General features: G+C 44.0%; 1 protein-coding gene across 1 annotated transcript; it reads right to left on the bottom strand.

The window, feature by feature from the left end:
- Positions 1-249: 249 nt before the first annotated feature.
- LOC126187810 (uncharacterized) lies at positions 250-16,591 on the bottom strand. Its single transcript, XM_049929095.1, has 3 exons — positions 16,517-16,591; positions 4,548-4,627; positions 250-1,294 (listed from the first exon to the last, which is right to left on the bottom strand). Exons 1-3 carry the CDS (start codon positions 16,535-16,537, stop codon positions 463-465), a joined length of 933 nt encoding a protein of 310 aa, XP_049785052.1. The 5' UTR covers positions 16,538-16,591; the 3' UTR covers positions 250-462.
- Positions 16,592-25,794: the final 9,203 nt, after the last annotated feature.

Raw genomic sequence — 25,794 nt, 5'->3', positions numbered from 1 at the left:
TTATCAGTCCACTTAATTTTCGACATTCATCTGTTGCAGCACAACTCAAATCTCAGATTGTCTTCTGTTGCGATTTTCCCACAGTCCATGATCCACTACCAAAAAATGATGTATGATACTAGCGAAGTTTTCTTGGCCGTGGTACTCGGCGTATAAAGCATGACAACATAAGCGTGAAGCCTTCATTCGAGGTCTTTCATCGCGTACAGAATAATAAGCCGTCTTGTAAAGTATAAAAAAGGGAGTATAATACAAAAAGAACTGTACAAAACATACTAGATACAACAAATAACAAAGCGGATATGTTACAAAGAGTAGCAACAGCTGGCGCCACGACGGCGACGCCGGCGTCTACTGGATTTGTACTCGTGGCTTGGGGCCACAGCTCGCGGCCGCTGTCTGCCCCGGCGGCCGGCTGGATTCGGCTCTACTCGGCTCGGCTCGGCTCGGCTCGGCTCAGCGTCAGTCCCAGCCGTGGTGCTCCTCGTGGTGGATCGGCACCCACACCTTCTGCCAGACGGGCTTCCACACCTTCTTCCACGCCGGAACCTGGATCTGCTTCCACACGGGCACCTGGATCTGCTTCCACTCGTCCTTCCAGACCAGCTTCTTGTCGGGCACCCAGACGAGCTTCTTGTCGGGCCTCCAGATCTGGACGAGCTCCTCCTTCCAGATGAGCTTCTTCTCCGGCACCCAGATCTGCTTCTTCTCGGTACGCCAGATCTGCTTGTACTCGATCTTCCACTCCAGCTTCTTCTCGGGCACCCAGATCAGCTTCTTGTCTGTGCGCCAGATTTTCTTCCAGATCGGCTTCCAGATGAGTTTCTTCTTCCACAAGCCGTGGGACGTGTACTCCCAGCCGTGTGGGTCCTTCCCGTGAGATTTCTCTCCTGGTACCCATATTTTTACCAGTTCTGGTACCCAGATTTGCTTCCAGTCTGGGACTTGGATTTCCTTCCATACAGGCACCTGTATTTCTTTCCACACTGGAACGTTTATCTTTTTCCAGTCTGGAATTTGAATTTCTTTCCATATTGGCACCTGAATCTCTTTCCATATCGGCTTCTGAATTTTCTTCCAGTCGGGAACTTGAATCTCCTTCCAAATAGGCACCTGTATTTCTTTCCAGACGGGAACCTGGATTTTCTTCCACGCTGGTTTCCAAACCTGTTTACTGACTGTCTTCCACACTTTCACCCATTCTTCTTTCCAGACGAGTTTCTTCTTCCAGATGCCCTCTGGCTGATGGTGGTCGTGGTGCTCTTCATGGTGCACTGGAGGGCCATACTCGATCCTGCACAGGGAGAAAAACAACCATTTTATCATTTTATATAGTTACTAACTTGGTGCGTTTACGACACGTGTTTTTTTGTGTATTTACACCTTGTTCCATTACACTCCATTTGTAATACTACTTATATGTATTTTGTGCCTCTGTGTAGATTAATGTTTGTTTTGCGTGACGATGGGAGAGGGAGACAAGGGAGAGGGTGAATCTTGGTGACGGCACATAGCACCAAGGGGACCACCAACCTTATCGCCCCCATCCGATGGACGGAACAGCAGTGTCACATGCCCTCAGTTCATGAGACATTACGGAGAAGTTTGGTATTTCACCGGGGACTTTGACGCAAAGTCTGGTAATCAGGAGCTTTAAGCCACCATTTTTCCTTCCCTTGCCGGTCAAATAGTGGCAGTGGAAATTGAACCGGCGGACCTCCAGTTCAATTGCCATCGCACAAGCGACCGTTAGTGATTTCGGCCACGAGGGCTGGTTTGTGACATTTGTATGCTCTCATGTTTCTTCGAGATACTATAAACCTAGCCAGTGACAGAACCACCACGTAAATTTGTGAATAAACAAAATATTTTTCAAATATTGTCGATGGCTTTATGATTGTAAAAATCAAAGTCAATAAAATAATTAAAAGTGAGCTTGGTGAGGCTAGATCCGCACCGTATAACTATATATGCAAACACTGTTAAATTATTAAGCGCAGTTTAAGCCTCAAGATGTTTAATATAAACTGAGTTTTGGCAGCAATCTTCAAAATTTTCGCTCTATTAGAGCTATTGTGAAGTATTATTAACACTTTCACTATATCAACAATGGACACCTGTCACAGTTGTACAGTAGAGTTAGGGAAAGCGCGAAGTATATCAGGGCAGCGACGAAGACTAGTAACCTTCAGAAGTCTAAAAATAAATGAAGTAGAGTTGTAACATTCCTTCCGTAGTGAAATATAGGAACTGTGTGTTTCTTTGGTGAGAATTTAACGTTTTACAGTGGCACTTTACGATGTAAACGGACGAAGTCGTTCAATATAGTTACAAAAATTATTGTCCCAAATTTACGATATCGTGCCTTGATACTCAAACCCAGTACGCGCTACTGCCCTGAAATCGAGAGCGTGCAATAAAATTTAATGGTTAAAACTTTCTTCCCGATTCACCACTGTATAACTATATCTTTCGGATCCGGTGTGGATGTTTCACCGTCTGCTGTACGTCACACTCCACGTGCTATGGTTGCTCTCGTGCCAGATATCGTAAACTCTCTTTCACTTACGTAAAACGCTAGTAGTAACATTTTGCTACAAATGTGATGCAGGTTCCGTGCATTAGAGCCTAGTTTCTGGAACTTTGACGATAGTTTGGTTATAGTGACAAATTATGATTCATTTTTTTCTCTGTCTTCTCTTGAGAACAAGCGCTTGTATTGCTGTGAGTGCGATCGCTATTGATGTTCTGGCGCTGCAGATATAGTTCATGTTCTAAATGATCCTAAGAGTGTTGTGCGAGGTATTATAGTGACATGTATTATAGTTCTGCATCTTGCAGATTGCTCCCACACCAACGAGAACTTGGAACGGTCAGTTCTCACTGTACTAGTACCTCGGCTGCGTAAAGTACTGGCTCCGCCACCCCTCAGTGTACCACTGCAGAAATAGATCGGTGTAACGTTTAGTTTCATATGCCTTACGATGTGCAGTAAAAATAGTCGAACGAGAGACGTTGAAGACACTCTACAGAGATCTGCGTCGTTAGTGGGTTCCAAACTTTTTTTACATGATCTTTGTCTGATACAGAGCTTTACAGCGTCATAGATCTTGCAAGTTGTTGTTGTTGTTGTTGTTGTTGTGGTTTTCAGTCCTGAGACTGGTTTGATGCAGCTCTCCATGCTACTGTATTCAGTGTAAGCTTCTTCATCTCCCAATACTTACTGCAACCTACATCCTTCTGAATCTACTTAGTGTATTCATGTCTTGGTCTCCCTCAACGATTTTTACCCTCCACGCTGCTCTCCAATGCTAAATTTGTGATCCCTTGATGCCTCAGAACATGTCCTGCCAACCGATCCCTTCTTCTAGTCAAGTTGTGCCACAAACTCCTCTTCTCCCCAATTCTATTCAATACCTCCTCATTAGTTATGTGATCTACCCATCTAATCTTAAGCATTCTTCTGTAACACCACATTTCGAAAGCTTCTATTCTCTTCTTGTCCAAACTATTTATCGTCCATGTTTCACTTCCATACATGGCTACACTCCATAGAAATACTTTCAGAAACGACTTCCTGACACTTAAATCTTCCGAATCTTGTATATAACAAATATAATTCAACACGCAACTTTGCATGGATCCATTATCGAGCGAGGTATTTTGTAATCAAAGAAAAATTGAAAGTGTATCAGTGAGTCCAAAAAAAGCCCTAATTAATATTAAGAACTCATTTTTTTTCATTTTTCACACTAGTTTTGTAGTAGAAAATGCAAGTGTCATATGGCATTGTTAACTTGGATATCCTGTGGGGTGGATTCAGCCGCTTGTCGGAAAGAGTGTTCCCCCCAAGCGCAAGTTGGTCCCTTACCTTGCGGGTAACTGAGATTTATGCGGTGAGTTTGCGTTCGTGTAATGGCTGCCTGTATAGTGTCGTGTTATGTTTGTGTAGCAAGTTGTTGATGAGAGAGGGTAGAGGGCGGAACCCGGTGCCGGCACACAGCATATTCCTCCCAAATAGCACCAAGGGGAACCACCGACCTCAAACTTCCCATCCCACACACAGTTCACCATCAACAGTGTCACTTGTACTCACTTCATGAGAGACTCGGATCTTAATGCGGAACAACGGAATATAAAACTGGTGTTCGGAAACTTTACGTCACCATCCCTCCTTCCATTGTGGGCAAAATCTATCAGTGAAAATACTGTCCACCCTGTGAATTCGAATGCGTGCACCTGAATTTCGAGCGCCACCACACATGTTTACGTTAGCGACCTTAGCTACGAAGGCGGGCATCTTTGTAGTGAACTTTGCAAAGTGATTTTCTATCGCCGCGCTGAGCATAGTGGTGAGGTGGCTGCCTGCAGAGAATGTACGTCACGACAGTGATGCCACTTTGGACAGTGCACGTCAGACACCAACTAATATATATCAGACTACAGTGACTCACTGAGGAGACATTTTTTGGTAACCGAAGTATTCGCGAGTGACAATTCCATTTTTAATATTTATCAGGTATGAACTGAAGGTGGCAGCGGCTTACCCCCTCTTCTCGCGGCTGTGGACGGGGTTGGCGGAGACCGGTGCAGCGAGAAGAGCTACGGACAGCGAGGCGAACAGCACCTGTAAAGAAAAGAAAAAGAAACGCCGACCGGCGCGTCAGTAAACTGTTTGTTCGCCAGCTTTTGGCTGCCGCTGCTGCTGCTGCTCTGTTTGCTTCGCTTAGATTTATTGCCTTGGCGCCGCTGGACACAACAAAGACGCTGCCGCCACGTTCGCACCTCTTACGCGTGACACGTAAGAATCATTCGCACGTTCGCAGTTGCGTGTTCTTGGCGCAGCTTTCACCTCTGCCACCCTTCTCTTCCAGGAATACAGGTGTCGTCCAGTAAGAAAACACCAGAACCATATTACACAGAAGGATTTCTCCTGAGCCACGTCTAAGCTGCGTCATTGGCACCAGAAGGAATACGAAGGGAAATGAGTAGGTTAGTTGGTGAAAATAACCGGTTTTCAAAAGTAAATGCTTGAAAAATAAATAACATTATCAGACTGAATTCCATTCAGAATCATTCTACCCTGCGACTGTGATACGATTTCAAGCAGGGATGAAATACTCGCTCATCCATCAATACGTATTTTATATCAGAGCCAGCTATATTTCAGGTACAGTATATGCATCATCGGGGCGTTAAATGCACTGATGATGGCTATACTTTAGCTGAAATATAACTAGATCTGTAATAAAATACAGATTGATAAGCGACTGTTTGCTGTGTTCTTCTCTAATTGTAATTAATTATTAAATTACAGTTCACAATTCATGGTGTGGAAATAAAGCTGGTAATGATTTCAAAATATCGGCTCAAGAGAGAAGAACATAAGAATTCAGTCATCTGATTGAAAGTCTCTGTCACAACAGGATTTGAATCCAGGCTGTCTTACCAGTTGAGGTGAAGTTATGTTTTCGCATTTAGGTTCTGTGTGCAACTGTAACTGAATGATGACGGTGTACACAGCAGTACGTTACGAAAAATCCATTCTGATAGTGGGTTATTTCCTAAATATTGATATAGGAAGTAAGTTACGGAACTGAAGAATTAGATTTGGTTTGCTGTGATAATCGGAAAAATTAGTGTATCTGAAGGAATGACAGGTTGATAGGACATGCATCCAAACTTTGAGATGTAGTCGATATGAAACACCGGAGGGAGGGGAGGGGGGGAGGGCAGGAAGCAGTAGAAGTGGACAAACATTTGCATATTACGAACACTGTCCAAGGAAACACTGCAGCTATCACATGTGACATAAAGAAACACATTTTGGATCAGAGCAGTTGAAAGCGACAAATAGCGAAATAAAAACAGAAAGAACGAAAAAATGAAGTAAATAAATAATGAACGAAAGAAACAAGTACATTTCAGCATTTTTCAGCGGAAGCACAAAGTATACAGAAGTATAGGTTTATAAATTCTGTTGCTATAGGGGCGCTTACATACAGGAAATAAATGTCAGATAATAACGCAAGAGAAGGAAGAAGCATACACCATACATGGAAGAGTCTTCGCTCTAGAGCGAATACAGAAATTGGTGTATTACGATGCATGTAGCACAAACAGACACAGATTTTATAGATTTAGCTAATGCAGCTCACCTAAAGTCACCATCATTACATGCGATGCACCTTAGTTAAAATGGTTTTTTTTTCTTTTCTTTCATTTTACAGAACTTAGACGAAATTGAGGAAACAACGATACTTAGCTCTCCTTTTATCTGTACAGTAACAACATTCATCATAATATAGATCAGAGACTGACACCACATGTTAAATTTCAAGCCATTTCTTAAAGTGAAGCGAAGGTTTATCACGCGACTATTTCGTAACTATAAGCTAAACGAGCTGTCCGCAGGGCTGCTAAGAAGATAGGTTTCATATTTCAACTCGGAGAAAGCTCAGAAGCCGACAGGTGTAAAATCTCGTCTCATCCGTGCGTAACAGCGTAACAAAGCATATTTCCCAGGGAATATGTCTGAACATAAATTTGCCTGACTCGTAGGAAGTGCATTGATCACGAAGAATATGTTACGTACTGCTGTAGCTCCACCGAGAGTCTTCGTGCGCAGAATTCTCTAGTGCGCAACTTTTACTAACAGTGTGACCAAAATATCAATCCAGTCCACATCATTTTCCTGGTTCGTGACGCAGTGCTTGCCTGATAATGTGGAAAACCAAATTGACCTCCATAGGTTACGCCTGTCTCAATTCTTAAACCAATTTTATGCATCTGTAGTTTTTATTTGTACTCCCAGTGACAGATCGCCAACCATGTAATCGAAAAATAATTGGCCTTTCCGCCCATTTATGAGCAATGCGTTGTCTAATGTTCAGACTCGACTGCCAAGTCACGAGGAAAGCGTAGATTTTGTACAAGTTTTCCTGCAATTTGCGTGAGTGTTCTGACGTTACACAAATAGCCTCACGCAGCAGATATGGCCCTGTAATAATCCCAAATGTTAGGCCTACAGTTACATTCGTGTCTGACCAGTGCAGCTCGTCTGGAGCGATGTTCTGCTTGTGTCTGGTAAGGAATTATTAGTACATTCACAAAGGTTGTCCGGCGCCACTGGCTTCTTTCTTTCGAATCTTTTGGACGCACAGAGTGAGCTTACATTCGTAAGTACGGACTTAGCCGAGTCCATGGTTGCCGGCCGCGGTCGTCTAGCGGTTCTGGCGCTGCAGTCTCGGAACCGCGGGACTGCTACGGTCGCAGGTTCGAATCCTGCCTCGGGCATGGGTGTGTGTGATGTTCTTAGGTTAGTTAGGTTTACGTAGTTCTAAGTTCTAGGGGACTTATGACCTAAGATGTTGAGTCCCATAGTGCTCAGAGCCATTTGAACCATTTCGAGTCCATGGTTATTCCTATAAACAAGACTGTCCATCTGCAAAAGAGTTGTCTGTCCGACGGCACTTGGAAAACTTAGTTGTTTCAGAGACCAACGAAAACCTGCGGCTAGAAAGCTATAAGGTCTTTTGCATATTGTTTATACAATGAGGTGACGAAAGCCACGGGATATGTGTTGGACCTTCTTCGCCAGGCGTAGTGCAACAACTCGACGAGGCATGGGCTCAACAACTCGGAAGTCCCCTGCAGAAATATTGAACCTTGCTGCCTTTATAGCAGTCCATAACTGTGAAACTGTTTCCGGTGCAGGATTTTGTGCCCGAACTGACCTCTCGATTATATCCTCCTAACGTTAGATGGCATTCTTGTCACGCTATCTGGCTAGCCAGACCATTCGCTCCAATTCGCCAGAATGTTCTGACATGGTGGATTCTCATCCATAAAAAAGTCCATCGTTGTTTGCTGGTGTGAAGTTAATCAACAGCTGCAGATGGCCTACAGGTAGCCGAAAAGAACCATTTCCAGTAAATGATCGGTTTAGTTGGACCAGAGGAACCAGTCCATTGCATGTAAACACAGTCCACAGCATTTGGAGACACCAGCAGCTTGCGCAGTGGCTTGGGTCCATGGCTTCATGGGGTCTGAGCCACACTCAGGCCCTATCATTAGCTTGTACCAACTCACCAGGCCACGGGTTTCCAGTCGTCTGTGGTACAACCGACATGGTAAAGACCCGAGGGGAGGCGCTGCAGGTGATAGAAAAGGCACCCGCGTCGGTTTTTGCCCATTAACGCCAAATTTCACCGCACTGTCCTAACGGATACGTTTGTCGTTCGCCCCACAATAGTTTGTGCGGTTATTTTATGTAGTTTTGCTTGTCATTTAGCATTGACAACTCTACGCGAACGCTGCTACCATCGGTCGTTATTGAAAGACCTTCGGCCACTTCGTAGTCAGTGGTGAGAGGTAACCCCTGAAATTTGGTATTCTCGGTACACCCTAGACCCTGTGGATCTCGAAATACTGAACTCCCTAACGATTTCAGAAATGGAATGTCCCATGCGTCTAGCTCCAACGACCATTCCGCGTTCAAAGTCCGTTAACTCCCGTCGTCCGGCCGTAAACAAGTTGGAACCTCGCGAACCACCTGAGTACCAATGAAGCTTCGCCAGTGCATTGCCATTTCGTACCCTGAGTAAGCGATACTACCGCCATCTGTATATGTACGTATATGTATATGTACATGTATACGTACAGGACGTATATGTACAAGAGGTTATAGAAACACTCGAAGGAAATATTAATACTAACCATCATGTAGCAGGAAGATTTATGCATTGTTCTTACTCCTTATAATATCGCCGGCCGCTGTGGCCGAGCGGTTCAGGCGCTTCAGTCCGGAACCGCGCTGCTGCTACTGTCGCAGGTTCGCAACCTGCCTCGGGCATGGATGTATGTGATGTCCTTAGGTTAGTTGATTGAGGGAGAACATAGAAGCAATTCATAGGCGGGCTGCTAGAATTGTTACTGGTAGGTTTGATCATCACGCGAGTCTTACGGAAATGCTTCAGGAACTCGGGTGGGAGTCTCTAGAGGAAAGGAAGCGTTCTTTTCCTGAACCGCGACTGAGGAAATTTGGAGATCCAGCATTTGAGACTGACAGCAGTACAATTTTACTGCCCCCCACTTACATTTCGTGGAAAGACCACAAAGATAAGGTAAGAGAGATTAGGGCTCGTACGGAGGCATAAAGGCAGTCATTTTTCCCTCGTTCTGTTCGGGAGTGGAACAGGGAGAGAAGATGCTAGTTGTGGTACGAGGTACCCTCCGCCACGCACCGTATGGTGGATTGCGGAGTATGTATGTAGTTGTAGATGTAGTTAGGTTTAAGTAGTTGTAAGTCTAGTGGACTGATGACCTCAGATGTTAAGTTCCATAGTGCTTAGAGCCCTTTCAACCTTAGAATATCTTCAGTAATGAACGTCAAACCATAAACAGCTGGAGAAAAGGTCGTCGATCGTGGAATGAGTGTCACGGCCAAGGTCTGAGCGTTATGAACGTCATCGCTAACGCTTAGTCACACTGTTTTCCTTACAGCCGCCTGCGGGTAGTTAACATCTCTCGGCTATCGGGACGCAGCCGCTTACGCGTGCCCATCGGCAGCAGCGGGCACCTCTGCTGGCTCTGACCCCGCGTCCTTCGGAGAAAGCAGACGTCCTCCAGACGAGCGCCTGCAGCTCTCACGCGTGGCGTGCGACCCTTGTCCTTGCCGCAAGAGTGGAGGCTGTTTGATTTCTCCGCCGCATGACGATCGTACATTTTAAACATTGCCGTCTGGCACCTGTCGCGCTTTCGAAATGCTGTCCGTCTCTGGGTAAATAGCCAGGAGCCGTATTCGGCAATTTGAGCTCTGTTATTGCAAAGGGATAGATTCTCGAAAGTGTGTGACCGGAGAACAGCTTTATAAGGAAGAGAAACCTGGACCGTCGGAAATGTAAGTAGGCAGATGTAGTAGCAAATGTAAATGCCGTGTGGCTAGGGCCTACCGTCGGATAGACCGTTCGCCTGGTGCAAGTGTTTCGAGTCGACGCCACGTCGGCGACTGGCGTGTCGATGGGGATGAAATGATGATGATAAGGACAACGCAACACCCAGTCCCTGAGCGGAGAAAATCTCCGACCCAGCCGGGAATCGAACCTGGGCTGTTACGTATGACATTCCGTTGCGCTGATCACTGACAGGGGCGGAAAGTAGTAAATGAAGAAGTACTAAATAGAATACATGAGGGCAGAATACAGAAGTCACGTACCAGAAGAAGGAACATAGTATGCTACGTCATCCAGAGGTAGTTAACCTGGTGCTCGACGGAACGGTACAGGGGAAATTAATAGAGTAGACTAAAACAAGATGTGCCAAACAGCTTGTAGTGCACCCTGAGTGCAATGGTTATGTCAAGATGGAAAGATTAACCCGTATAAGAAAATATGGAGGGCAGCATCAAACCAATCGATAGATTGATGACTTACTACTCTTTCACGGCTATCAACAGCGTAGCTTTGACAGTACTTTAGGTCATAGGAGTTGGGAAACTACCTTTAATGAACCTGTCTCAAATTGTCGTTTAATCTTATAACGCTTTGCGCAGTCTCCTGACAAAATTCTAAGTGATTTCCTGAAGACTTGGGCTCTGTGTATTGTATGCGTCTGTGACCTTTTTGAAATCACTATAAGGAAGACTACTATAATTTCCAATATCCTAACTTTAAACATAAGTGAACATCTACCGCCGGCCGGAGTGGCCGTGCGGTTCTAGGCGCTACAGTCTGGAGCCGAGCGACCGCTACGGTCGCAGGTTCGAATCCTGCCTTGGGCATGGCTGTGTGTGATGTCCTTAGGTTAGTTAGGTTTAATTAGTTCTAAGTTCTAGGCGACTGATGACCTCAGAAGTTCAGTCGCATAGTGCTCAGAGCCATTTGAACCATTTGAACATCTACCACAATTTAGTGCTTGGTCTAGAATATGTTCGGTCTAGAATATCATACGGATCGGTATAACTCTTTGTCATTTCAGTTCTGTTCTGTTTAGTTGTGGCCCTAGGGGACAAATGACTACTATTGTCGTTCTCTTCTTCTCCTTATGTCATTACATCAAATACGCGCTAGAGACAACATAACTATTTACAGCTTTATATAACATTTAGTTGTGACATAAATCTTGGTATGCCTGACACCTATCATCAAGTGACAATGCAGTATTATATATGCCATCAGGAAACGTACTTTGCATAAAGTCACCAACGTCCGTTTTCATCCAAATATTCTATATTTTGTTAATAAATAACTCGTTTGACAGCTAATCGTGGGGTATGTACATCCTGTAAAGACAGAGCACAACGTTTATGTCATACACAAATCCCTGTGGGTCCGAAAACGGCACCTATCGTGGTAACTCAAAGAAGTAAGCTTAAAATTGCAAAAAAATAGTTATATATATGATGACAATGCAGGTGCGATATTGTAAGGGAGCATGATAAAAACTTTCCTATCAGATGAAGGACAATCCCAATTCTGTATGGAAAACTTAGGATTTGTACATAACGGGGTAAAGTAGAATACGTGACGTCTTCGTCTACAGGTGGATTACGAGCTGGGAAATCATCTGCCACTAACTCTATGGAACAGCTCAAGTCTTGTCGATCGCAGCCATTATGTGACATATATGTAGGTGTTGATATATTCGCTGAACAATCCCGGAAAAATGGTTCCAGGTTCTAGAAATGGCAAAAGACGAACTTTAGGGACCGGTTCCTTACACCAAAACAAGAAAAAAATGTCTATTGACCCCATGTTTACTGCAAATTTCTTCTTGGTTTGGTCTGTACTACCTCCTCCCAAAACGAGGAAACCAAAGTCCTTGCAATAGAAGAGATCTGTTTTATAGTACGGAAGATGAACAAGTCCTAATAGCTGTTAAACTCTGCATTTTAGAGCCCATGTTTACTAGACTTCTTTCTCTTGCTTTTGTGAAGGGAAATTGTCCCTAAAGCTTGTCGGTGCTTTTTTGGGACACCCTGTACACACCCTATCCATCTTAGTACCGCTTATAATGTAAATATTCGACTACCGTATCTGACTATAGAGAATTATCGTATGCGATGTACTTATGTAACATCGGAATTTTCTCTTTATCGCAACCATTACAATAGCTGCTGGTGCTGTGTACATGCAAATGAAATCTTTACACACAGTTTTGGTAAACTGCAAGCTTCACTGCATTTCAAAATAACAATCCACGCTCCCAGTACAGAAAGATGTCTGCAACAGACTCAGAGAAGAAGTTTCTACATTTTGTACTGTGTTTTATACATATGTACGATATATCGGAAACAGAAAAGTGGGCAGTGGAAACTTTAAATAATTGCCAGCGTAAAGTGGATATAGTACCAATTGCCTCTATAATTACTCATATTTATTTATTTTATGCCTGAATCCAGTTAGAAATAGGAGTGTGATCACCGATTCATACTCGCCTCCTTCTGGATAAGTGTGGTGCACTCATACACATTATTATGATTTCGATAAATAGTTTGGTATGTGCGGCACTTTGCATACGTTTATACGCCTCTATAACGCTATAACATTACCTCGTCTTCTACGTACATCTAAGCATACATACGAAATTTCCTTAGTTGAGCCGGTCGTTGTGGCCGATCGGTTCTAAGCACTTCAGTCTTGAACCGCGCGACTGCTACGGTCGCAGGTTCGAATTCTGCCTCGGGCATGGATGTGCGTGATGTCCTTAGGTCAGTTAGGTTTAAGTAGTTCTAAGTTCTAAGGGACTGATGACCTCAGATCTTAAGTCCCATAGCGCTCAGAGCCATCTGAACCATTTTTTGAACCTTAGTTGAGAGTACACGGTGGTGTTCGTACTGTCGCGCTGTCTAACTGGGGCGTCCGTGAGAATGAGCGTGAGCCACGCGGTACTTGGCGGGCAGGTTCAGTCCGAGTCGTATGCTCATTAAGGCACTCGGCTTCCGCTGGGAGATGCAGCGATACGCCAGCCTCCTGCAGCGCCATCGCACAGCAGGTCCGCTGACAGCGTGACGTAAGCGTAATGCCGGGGCACGCCGACTGCGATCTGTTGCGCTAATTAAGGACCGGTTAATAAATACACCGGCCAATCTGCTCGTGGTTTGTGTGCAAGTAAATTGATTCAGTGCTAACGATTCCGTTTATGATCTTCTTAGTCGATTAACATTTCAATTTCCATACAGTTACGGTAGAGTTATAAGTCTCGTTATTCTTTCAGCCCCTGCCCTCGCCCTAACCTATCTTGTTTTACTCGTTGGCGACATTGAAACAAAGGACAACTCTCCTCACTCTCTGGGCCTTCCTTAGCTCCCTGTGAACGGGCTAAGCACGCGTAAGATAAACGTTAGCACATATGTCCTACTTCCCTCACATGCAAATGCAAACGACTGCTAGAGTTATCATCAGAATGATGTACTTCTTGCTACGCTTGCTTTATCTGATTGTCACCGTGCTGAATAGGCACCGCAATAAAAACCGGCAATTGCCTATTTACTTATATCTTCACAGCGTTCTTTATTTTCGTAGACTTAAGGGCAGATTCTCGACCTGGAAATAATGTTCAGCCGGCCGCTGTGACCGAGCGTTTGTAGGCGATTCAGTCCGGAACCGCTCTGGTGCTACGGTTGCAGGTTCGAATCCTGCCTCGGGTATGGATGTGTGTGATGTTCGTAGGTTAGTTAGGTTTACGTAGTTCTAAGTCTAGGGGACTGATGACCTCAGATGTTAAGTCCCATAGTGCTTAGAGCCATTTGAACCAATCTGAATAAAATTCATTTACGAAAGAACAACAAGGCGAAGTGTTGCAACGGTTAAATGTTTTAGACTTGAATTCGGCGGGAATAGGATTCAAACGCTGGGGCAGCGGTATTCATTTCGTCAGGGTTCATAAAAACTACCACAACTGTATTTAAAATACGCTTGTCACCCTACAATCGGTTTCATTGTTGTGAACAACATAAGGTCAGCCTGAAAATTCGTCAACAGTCTTCGTAACAACTCTCACAGAATTGTGGCAATATTATGACTCAACATATCTAATTGTCTTACGTAACTTTAAAGGCGCACATTGGAACACAGTGAGTACACATACACTCCATCGACTGCCAGGCAAAAATGCAGACAGCTGTTAAGTGCGAGGAACATAATGTGCTGTTCGTTTATTATCTCCACGTGTTAATCTTGTCACCTCCGATACTCCTGCAAAATTTTTCACTCGGTGAAATCTAGATACATGAGTCACGCCTGTAAGAGGACATTTAAACCCGGGCAGCGAAGTTAGATTTAAAAGATGGAATTTTTCTGTTCTCACTATTATATAAAGTGCATATTTAATAGAGTGTCACTGGACGAGTATAATTCTGATGACCTAACGTATTCACTTGACTATATGTACCAGTCTGACTGATGGAGAGAAGAAACAATCATTACTAACATAATCCCGCTTCCGGATCCTCCCACGCCATAATCGTGATACTATTTTGTATCCGAAAATAAAGGGCATAATGGAGTACGGCATGAATCTTCACTCCGTCTTCCTGATTTAGATTACGAGGATTTCCATTTGCCTATCCGCACGATCGTGGAGAACGTAACTGTAAGGGAGAGACAGCAGATGCTTCCATTCGCCGAAACGTAATCAATGTGAACAAGTGCTACACCTGTGATGGCTTAGATTTCTGACTCGATGTCCAACAACGAACGTCGTGCACAGTACACTGGAACCTGAACCCGCGTTCGGCAGGACTGGAATGAAGAGCGCCTTACGGCAATGCTGATTTAGCATTTGATCAGCCTTTCTCTAGATCTTCGCCGGCAAATCAAGATCTTTCGCAGAAGGCCAAGACCAGTATCTATCTCCATAAATGTCGAGTTGATACAGTCTACGCCTGTAATGATAGAAGTTGACGGTGTAGCACACTGTAAACTTCCTTCTTTCGTTTCGTCTTCGAAAGAAACAGGTAAGTGTCTGTCTAGGCATTTTGATTTATTATTTCATGATTTTCTTCAAATTACTTGGTGCGAACTTCGAGATGTCCCCTTTAGGGGGACATGAATGCCTCACCTGCCATCAGTAAGTTTACCAGGTAGTCTCTGTCGACCTCGTCACTTACAGGACGTCTAACTCTGAACCAAGTGAAGTTCTTTTCTTTCCTCCATTTACCTACCGACCAGCGAGGCGCATTGGTACACCTACATCTATATCTACGCAAACCACTGTGAAGGGCACGGCAGGGGATAATTTCTATTGTATCAGTTATCACGACTTCTTCCCTTTCCATACGCGTATAGAGCTCGGATAAACTCAAAAATGTTCAAATGTGTGTGAAATCTTATGAGACTTAACTGCTAAGGTCATCAGTCCCTAAACTTACACACTACGTAACCTAAATTATTCTAAGGACAAACACACACACCCCCATGCCCAAGGGAGGACTCGAACCTCCGCCGGGACCAGCCGCACAGTCCATGATTGCAGCGCCTTAGTCTGATAAACTTTTCGTTCTAATCTAGCGTTCACGATCCCTACGGGAGCGATACGTTACGTTATGTAGTATATTCCTAGATTCAACGCTTCAAACAGGTTCTTGAATCTTTGTAAACAAGCAGCTGCGGAATAGTTTGCACCTGTCTTCAAGCGTCTACCAGTTCAGACTTCTCAGCTTATCTGCTCCCCCTAAGCCCAAACAAACCTGATCAAATCGTACAACCATTCTTGGTATAGGTTTAATATCCCCAGTTAGTCGTATTTCGTAAGGGCCTAACACACTTGAGCAATACTCTTAGATGGGCTGCAGGTGTGTTTTTGTAAACAATCTCTTTTGTAGACTGATTATGATTTCGCACTATGCTACTAATGAACCGAAGTCTGCCACCTACATTACCTCTGACTGAGCCTACAATGACCTCGCATTTGGGAGGAATACAGCTCAGTCACCCTTATTTAGGATTTTCCTGGTCTCCATAAATCAAATGGTTCAAATGGCTCTGAGCACTATGGGACTCAACTGCTGAGGTCATTAGTCCCCTAGAACTTAGAACTACTTAAACCTAACTAACCTAAGGACATCACAAACATCCATGCCCGAGGCAGGATTCGAACCTGCGACCGTAGCGGTCTTGCGATTCCAGACTGCAGCGCCTTTAACCGCACGGCCACTTCGGCCGGCTCCATAAATCACTTAAGGCTCATGAGGACATGGTCCATTTCTCAACCCGAGTTCTGTGTCTCTGTCTCTAACGACCACGTTTTTGATGGAAGGTTTATCCTGATCTTCCTTCCTTCTGCCGACGGTCTACGCAGTGATGAGATGTAAAGCCGTAATGATGTTGATCATGCAATGACTTAGCTGTAGACTGGAAGTGGATGGTTAACTGCAGAGAGATAGAGAGAGAGAGAGAGACAGAGAGGCAGACAGACAGACTTGTTCTCAACAGCTGGGAGACGCGCAGAGGCGACCTCTTAATGCGCCGTGTGGTGCTAGGCGGTACGCATAGTGCGCGCGAGACGGGCCACTGACCAGCAGCGTCGACGGCTTCATGTCGGCGGCGCGTCGCGGCGGCGGTGAGCGTCGGCCGGTTCTGCAGACCGGGCCTTGCGGACAACTACGGCGGCGTCTGGCAGGACGGCGGTTTTATACGCGGCGCCCCACGGCTTGGAGGGGGAGGCCCGCGAGAAGACGCGCAACTTTCCGCCGCGGCAGCGGGCAGGTAGCAGGTGGGGACGCCGGGCCGTCGGCGGCCTTTGGCTGCGGGTGGGGTGGGAGGAGGGTGGGCACGGGCACACGGCCTACCGGCATAACAAGTCGATTAATTTGTCTTTGTACTTGGGAACTTACCACTGGCGGTGGTTAAACAGGCTAGAAGAGCTATTGGGAACTGACTAGGTTTGGCACAAGATATTTATGGCTTTCACACGTTTCACAATAGTTCTCTAACTTAGCTGCTTCTCCTGTGCCGGCAACAGTTCAAACGGTTCAAATGGCTCTGAGCACAATGGGACTTAACTTCTGAGGTCATCACTCCCCTAGAATTTAGAACTACTTAAACCTAACTAACCTAAGGACAGCACACACATCCATGCCCGAGGCACGATTCGAACCTGCGACCGTAGCAGCATCGCGGATCCGGACTCAAGCGCATAGAACCGCTCGGCCACCGCAGCCGGCTGAATTTTATTGCCAGGTCCAGAATCAGCCCTTAAAATAAAGAACGCTGTGAAGATGTAACTAAATTGGAAAATGCCGGTTTTTATTGCTGTGCTATGTGTGACATTAAACTTGCAGATCAACCTATACTCTGCCGATAGTCTGGTCACGCTTAATCTCATCAAATGTGTTTACTAAAACTAGACATAGTTGTCTCACTGGGAATTCCGCGATCGTTCAATAAGTAAAATATGGAGTTTCAGTCTTCGATCGCTATTCTTTATTTTCAATTACCGGTTTCGGGCTAGCAGCCCATCTTCAGATCATATGTTGTAGTTACAGAGTAACTTGTCTGTACAGAACACACTGTTCACTGTCATAAGTAAAGTAAATTTCAATAAAATTTGAAATTTACTTTACTTATGACAGTGAACAGTGTGTTCTGTACGGACAAGTTACTCTGTAACTACAACATATGATCTGAAGATGGGCAGCTAGCCCGAAACCGGTAATTGAAAATAAAGAATAGCGATCGAAGACTGAAACTCCATATTTTAAATGTGTTTACTACGCTGCACTCTTTCCGCACGACTCGCGTATTGTCTGCTCTGCCCAGATGAGTTACTACAGAGACAGTAAGCAGTTATGTACTAGCGTGACACATCAGTCACAAGTTTGCTCCTTGTTCGGTCGTAGTTGAGACTTCACAGGCCCTTCATGACACAACATCCCTGACGAGTGGACACATGGGTAAATATCAAGTAAACATCAATACGAAATACTTCGCCGCTTCTGGTTAATTTGCTATCTTCTACCAGAGGCGGAAGCATGTTCACAATACGCAGGTGAAGGATGCTGAAAAAAGCCGGCCAGAGTGGCCGAGCGGTTCTAGGCGCTTCAGTCTGGAATCGCGGTGCTGCTACGGTCGCAGGTTCGAATCCTGCCTCGGATATGGATGTGTTTGATGTCCATAGGTTAGTTAGGTTCTAAGTTCTAGGGGAATGATGATCTCAGATGTTAAGTCCCATAGTGCTTAGAGCCATTTGAACCATTTTTTTTTCTTCTGCTGTAATTTCTGGTAGGATATAAGTGCTTTATGTGTTTCCTTCCAAGTGTATTAGTTCTTGAAGTACTTCATGTATGTGCAAATTTGTTACAATTTGAGGCTATGCTCTTTAAGCGTGATGTATGAATGACATTGCAGGAATTATGTCAGTTTACTTTGGTTTGACCCTATTGGTTGTTTTGAAACGTATTTACGTGGAGACACGTTAATCTACCGGGTGATCAAAAAGCCAGTATGAATTTGAAAACTGAATAAATCACGGAATAATGTAGACAGAGAGGTACAAATAGACACTCATACTTGTAATGAGATGGGATTTTATTACAACCAAAAAAATACAAAAGTTAAAAGAATGTCCGACAGATGGCGCTTCATCTGATCAGAATAGCAATAATTAGCATAACAAAGTATGACAAAGCAAAGATGATGTTCTTTACAGGAAATGCTCAATATGTCCACCATCATTCCTCAACAATAGCTGTAGTCGAAGAATAATGTTGTGAACACGACTGTAAAGCATGTCCGGAGTTGTGGTGAGGTACTGGCGTCGGATGTTGTCTTTCAGCATCCCTAGAGATGTCGGTGGATCACGATACACTTGCGACGTCAGGTAACCCCAAAGCCAATAATCGCACGGACTGAGGTCTGGGGACCTGGGAGGCCAAGCATGACGCAAGTGGCGGCTGAGCACACGAACATCACCAAACGACGCGTGCAAGAGATCTTTCACGCGTGTAGTAATATGGGGTGGTTCTGATGAAACCCCATGTCGTTTCAAGCATGTGTGTCAATTTTTACCTCTCTATCTACATTATTCCGTGGTTTATGAAGTTTTCAAATTTATACTGACTTTTTGATCACCCGGTATAATTAGTGCTTTGCTATAACAGCAGAGGATGACAGTCTGTGGTGTCTTACAAGGGAAACTGCCCACCGCGCCCCGCCTCAGATTGAGTGGTAAGATGGCCCAGTGGATAGCCCAGTAAAAATTGAACACAGTGTACTGAACTGTGGAAAAAGAAGTAAAACTGAAACACTAAAAGGTCCACGTCCAAGATGTACAACATCGAGCGTGTTTAAATAGGCACGGCGTCATGGTTTTGTGTTGACGGTGTTGGACTACGACAGGGAAGACCTGTGTTCAAGTCTCCCTCCTGCCCCATTTCTTTTCTTCTTGTTTTTTGCGTTTCACAAAATTATGAACATTCCGCTCGATCATTGATGTGTCTGTTCGCTGTATTCAAATTTGCGTCTGTGTCGTGATGTACCGTCCGTTTGTAACAACGAGGTGTAAGGAAGGAACCTCCAGACGTACGTACCTACTATTTCTTCTGCACAAGTACTACATCTTCTGATTCTTGCGTTCCGATTTGGAAGTTTTGACTCTTGAATTCCTTGTTATAACATAGTTCACACCCGTTTATTCATTGTTTCATTTCTGTAAGAGGGCCATGCGGCATCTCCGCCTGCTCTCACTATTCATCACATTTACTTGCGATGGTAATATATTAATGTGGCATGACGGACATTTGACATGGAGCTCCTAGTTTTCAGTCCGACACCATGAGCATACAACTATTACGCTATAGTTCTGGTAATTCGATCGATGTTGTACCCCTTGAACTTGGATCGTCGGCTGTTTCTATTTTGCTTCATTTTTCGCAATTCAATACACCTTCTTCCTGTTTTCATGCTTGTTCTGTCTTCAGTTTTTGACGGGCTATCCACTCGGCCATTTTACCACTAGTTCGCAGGGGGTGCAATGGGGGGGTGGGCGGTGGTGGGGGTGGGGGGTGGGGGGTGGGGGGTGGGGGAGGGGTTCCCCTGTTACACGGAGTTTCCCTTGTTAGACCTATTGTTTGCGGGGATATTAATGTAAATTTTGACTGTTAGATGGCGGGAGCAGTCCACCCGCCAAAGTTACGGGTACACGGCCGCTCCCGCCGGCACTTCAACTTTGGGTTGTACTTACTGGCCTGACTGGTGTCTATGCACTGGCAAGACGCAGAATTTACTCATGGAATTACATCGTTTTCCCCACATACCTGCAGGTGCAAATCTATATAGCCCCTTTTTTGGCCATGTTCGGAATACCGACCATTTTTCTTCATGTGGATCCACGTGTGGCGCGTCCCGAAACCTGGACCGTTCTAAGTTTTGTAATCGGAAATTGGAGATGTTGGTTGTTAATTCTGTATATATTTTATTCCACTTAACAGTAGTTTCCGCTCTTCTAATTAGAGACATTCAGCCTTTTATGTAGGTCCCCCTCTGCGAGAGACTTTCTGGTAGACCTAGGATCGAAGAGGATACTCTCTTCCATGTCACGTAACATGGATGCACTATTTTAACATATTTTAACCTATTTTAAACTTAGTTAAGCAATCTTCGTTAGGCATCTTTTGCGGATTCGCATTTTAATGTACAAATAGGTTGTATTTGAACTTTTCTAGTTTTGAGAAATGTGAATGATACAGACGGGCATTCGTCTTGTATTGCGAAATCTGACGACGTGTTTAGTACCCATCTTCGGATGATTTAGTTTCATGTAAAATTACCTCCAATGAACCAGTTCCTTTTCCCTACATCTAAAATTGCACACCTTTCCCCAATTGCACTCCGCCATCCCTTACTTCTCCTTAATTCGCCACTAAACCGTCACTGATTTTCCTTGGTACACCGTGCATTTCGCCCATGTTATGCTGTTTAACAACGATAAATCTAATAACTGACGGTACTTTGCATTAGTGTGCGGCGGGACGGGTTGGTCTCTCACTATCCATTAAAAAATCAGTTCACAGACTTGGATAGCTTTCTGGTTCTCTGCTCCTGCACTCTGCGATTGTAGATACTGGTTTAGCCGATAAAAGCAGCGTTGACGGAAGTTCGACTAAATACCTACCACGCAAAGGCCACATAACTCCAGTCCATGGTCAGTAACTGAAAGTTAGTTAAACCATCGAGCGTTCGGGATTCTTGCATGACACGTTTGATAAAATGTCTAAAATTTTCTTTAAGTTGGTTTATTGTCTTTGAAACACGGTAATTGGCTATCAAGTCCGTATTTAATATCTCAACATCAGTTATGCAAAGTTACTGTCACAAGTTCACATCCGAAAGCAGGCAGAAGATATTTAGTCCGGCCCGGTATTTTGAACGTAATAAATAGTCACTGACCCATGAATACTTGCAGGTTAACATATTCCGTCGTTCAGTAGGTTTCTAGTAAAGAAGTGCTTGCCATAATGTCTCGTAATCCGCACGAAACCCGCCACACACAGTTTTTGGTTGACATCAAATGTTCACACGCGAATATCTCCTAAGGGAAACCACTCACAAAGCTCAAACTTTCATAAAATATTCAAAAGTGGAGTCGCTTTTCGTCAGCGACACGAGAACCAATCAAACGCGTGAATTTCTTCATTTTGGTACAAATTTGATCAGCACGATTTAACGTAGGCGTTTACCAGAAGAAGGCTTCCGAGCGGCTATCTCGGCTTACAAATCTGAGGCACAAAGCCCTATTGAAACGCACGGGAAATTCTGAATTCCTGTTGGATAGTATGTTAAGCAGCCAATCAGATCATCTCGAGCACTTCTATACTCGTGGTATTTCTAATGTAAGCCAATTACATTATCACAAGTAACTTAGGCTAGAAATCTAGTAATTTAATAAAAATCAAAATATCATTCCTTTCTACAAAATAAATTATTAATAAATTTAACACTCGACGCTCTTTCTGGGTGCCTTTTACAAATTCAAGCTTACTCCGACACGTCACAAATTCCCCTATAGCACAACTTTCTCACACGTACATTTGCATTGTTTCAATAAAATGTCACATTCTCACTTTACGCATATCCGCCATTCACTCTTTTAGTCTCACCACAACACTCACACAACCAAAACACGATGAAACAATAATTATCCAAATTACTTTTGATTACGTCAGGAATCTGTGGTAATGAAACTAAAGAAAATTCGAGAACATTAGATTATAAGAATCTATTCTCTTGCTTGTAGTTTCAATTGATACAATAGATGAATGCAGAACAGGCACTAACTCAGTTTCACAATGCCAGCATTATTATCGTGTGTTTGATGTAAGAATTTATATCTCCGAAAGTACTGAAATTATTGGTTGAAAATTTTAGTAGTATGGTTGTGTTATCCGTAGAATTTGGTACATTAAATACGAAAAACATCGATTAATATTTAATAATACTTTTTCATAGTCATAGAGAGTACATGTAATGAATGTATTGCACGTAGCTTTAGGCAAGTGTCAACGGCCTTGCCGCTGTGGTGACACCGGTTCCCGTCAGATCACCGAAGTTAAGCGCTGTCGGGCTGGGCTGGCACTTGGATGGGTGACCATCCGGTCTGCCGAACACTGTTGGAAAGCGGGGTGCACTGAGGCAAACTGAGAAGCTACTTGACTGAGAAGTAGCGCCTCCGGTCTCGGAAACTGACATTCGGCCAAGAGAGCGGTGTGCTGACCACATACCCTTCCATTTCCGCATCCGGTGACGCCTGTGGGATGAGGATGACACGGAGGCCGGTCGGTACCTTTGGACCCTCATTGCCTGTTCCGGAGAAGTTGTAGTTTTAGTCAGGTACACGGCTCGCTCGGTCCAGCAGCCAGCGTCAACTGTGCCAGCGTGAGAACCAAAATCTGCTCTCCTCCCAGCTCCATGGCAAGCTACGTTTTCAACGCAAGATGACTACTCGTAATAATTTACTATGTTACAGATGGTCTCCAAATAACTGACCATACTTTGACCAATGTAAAATGCTCCTATCGGAGCGTAAAAAACTCGAATATGTTCCTGTTTATTTAAAAGACTGACTGAAAAGTGGGATACCAGCTGCCTCATTCTACGTGCCTCAACAATTTTAAAAAATTTCCTATAAATTTAGGAATGTGAACATTTAATTTTTTTAACATGCTACTCCCACTGTTCCCCTAACTGTACCTTACTCACACCCGCTAGACCATAGCTGTAAGTCGCTCATATCCATCCGCTCCCAGATGCTCTGTCTCTTCAGCTTAACTCACTGTCATTATCTCTTTGCTTCTAATTGTTACTGTGTCGCAGCCACGTCACTTTTAGTTCTGTCCTATTGCTTCTACTACTACTACTGTCTCCCTCTTGCTCCGTTTTACTGGTTCTACTTCATCCGTACTTCGCCACTGCTGCCGTCTCTTGCCACTGTCACTATCTCACTATCTCTGTTGTTTGTTGTCACTGTCATAGACTGTTTCTCATTAACTCTGGTTCCCACCCACTCCCACTTTCTCCTTCTCTTTATTCTTCTCCCACTGACATTTGTCTCCTTCACTCTTTTTTCTAGCACTGTTCTGCCGTGGTGTCCCTCTCTTTATCTCACAGAGCCATTGCTGCTATCTTTCGGTATTTATTGCTTTTCTGTCTCTTCCCAACGGCCACTGTCCCATTCTCTCTCAGCATAAAAAAGCACGAATATGTCCACATGCAAAATTATAGGGAAACTTTTCAACGGTTTTGAGGAGGGTGGAATGAGCAGCTGGTGTCTCACTTTTTACTCAATCTTTTTAAGAAACAGGAACATATTCGCATTTTTTGTGCTTCTATACGAGTATTTTTTCGCTGTTTCCCTTCTTTTCCCTGCTGCAGCAGGGCATGTCACTCATATGAAAGGAAATGTATCGGCTAGTAAAATTTGGGTGCTCTAGTAAAATTGAAATAAACAAAACTAATTTTACATCTCAGACCGAATTTTACGTGAAAAAATTGCGTGTGTTTCAGTTCTGTAGCACAGGGTTCCCAAATGGCATTGGATACACTTGACAGGAAATTTCTCCCTGCTATATAACTTCATAAACTACGTTTCGCCCCACGCCGGATTTGACGTGATTATGTTACGGGTACAAGTAGGGTAACTCCAAACCTCTACATCTCGGAAACGGTTAAGGTACGATAAAAATTTTCAAGTGTGTTCGAGATCGGAATCTTACGAATACATCGTAAAAATTACAGCCATTTACTGTGCAAAGCCATATCGGAGTCCGTTGCTGGGTTTTGGTATCCAAAAAAAATTTTTGGGGTGGTTTTCGATAACGGATAAGGATTTTTGAAAACGAGGAGATTGGTCTTCTAGATAAATGCCTAGAGAATATACCATTAAACTTTAGCAACTTCTGCGGTTATTTCTAGTTTGGATTTCACTTCATTCCGGATTTTACGTGCAGAAGTAGGGTAACTTTTGAACCTCTGTGTCTTACAAGCGGATAAAGATACCAAGAAAACTTTCAAGGTTGTTCGAGAGCGGAATCTTACGAATATGTCAATAAAAATTTGAGCCATTTACTGTGCATAGTCTCTAGGAATCTTCGGCTAAGTTTTGGTTCGCTGGTGATGGGGAAAATATAGTAAAAAGCCCTTTTTCGGGTTTTCCGAGGAATCGCTCATGTATTAAGGGTGCCCCTGCAAGTCCCATCAAGCCCAACGTAGACCACATCAAATGCAGAAAGAACCAAGCACAACTGTTCCATTTGCCTAAGCAAGAGGAACTGTGTAGTATTCATACCTTGACTCTGCACTGTAGGACAGTGACACTAAGACGATCCTCTTTTGTGTATAAAAAATAGTCTCTACCCCAACGTCTATCTAAACATTTGACCCTATCTTTTCATCACCAACAGAACCCGAGGTATGAGCTCCGGAAAAATCCCGATTGTATGCGCGGCGTTTTAGAACGTGTTGGTTAGCATGCTGTCCCATTTTTACCAAATGCACACGAAAGTGTCAGCGTTGTCGACCACGTAAATTTTTAATTGAAGGTAATCTGCCGGCAGTGATAACGTACAAGGGTTGACCAAAAGTTTCCGTTTGGTGCCTTTGCTGCAGTGTATATGCAACCCTGCACGAGTCCGATGCCTATATATAAGCATCGACCTGTACACAAGGGAATAATGTGGCATTCGAAAGGAAACTGTTTAATCGTACCTAATAATAAGGTATTTTCACCCAGGCTCCACTAGAAATGGCAGCGGGCTCACCAGGACCTACGAGATGACTAAAATTTTCTAACTAGTCTTTTTCAATCCTGTCAACGAACTGTCAAACATGTAGCTCTATCGTGTGTAAATCTGGATTGAATTCTTGTTTTACGCAGTGTTCTTCGAACGATAATGGTTCCTAGAGGTAGGATGTGAGTGAAATTACTACTAAACGCTACCACAGTGATTGCCTAATATGGACTCCCTCTCCCCATCTACAGTCGTTAGCATCTCAGGTACTTACTCCTTAAAACAATGCAGAGATGTCTGTATACAACCTCAAAACTTTGCTCCTACTCCTTATGATATGCTACTTTACTCCGCCACTTCCCTTTACGGCAAAATTCTATCAAAGAATCAGCTATTGGGCTGCTCAGGTGGTAAGCTCTAGCATATTGTCACCATTTGTGTTGAGGGACAAGGGAAATTGTATGGGGGATGCGGAGAGAAAGTACACAGTGTAAAACATATCAACGTTAGTTTGTTTTAGTGTGCTGTTTAAAATGGTGAGCTGGAGATACTGAGCTATTGTTGCATACTAA

The sequence above is a fragment of the Schistocerca cancellata genome, chromosome 5 (assembly GCF_023864275.1).
Source record: "Schistocerca cancellata isolate TAMUIC-IGC-003103 chromosome 5, iqSchCanc2.1, whole genome shotgun sequence".
Taxonomy (NCBI): domain Eukaryota; kingdom Metazoa; phylum Arthropoda; class Insecta; order Orthoptera; family Acrididae; genus Schistocerca; species Schistocerca cancellata.
Note: the sequence above shows the minus strand (reverse complement) of the source record. Positions and strands in the feature narration are given on the sequence as shown.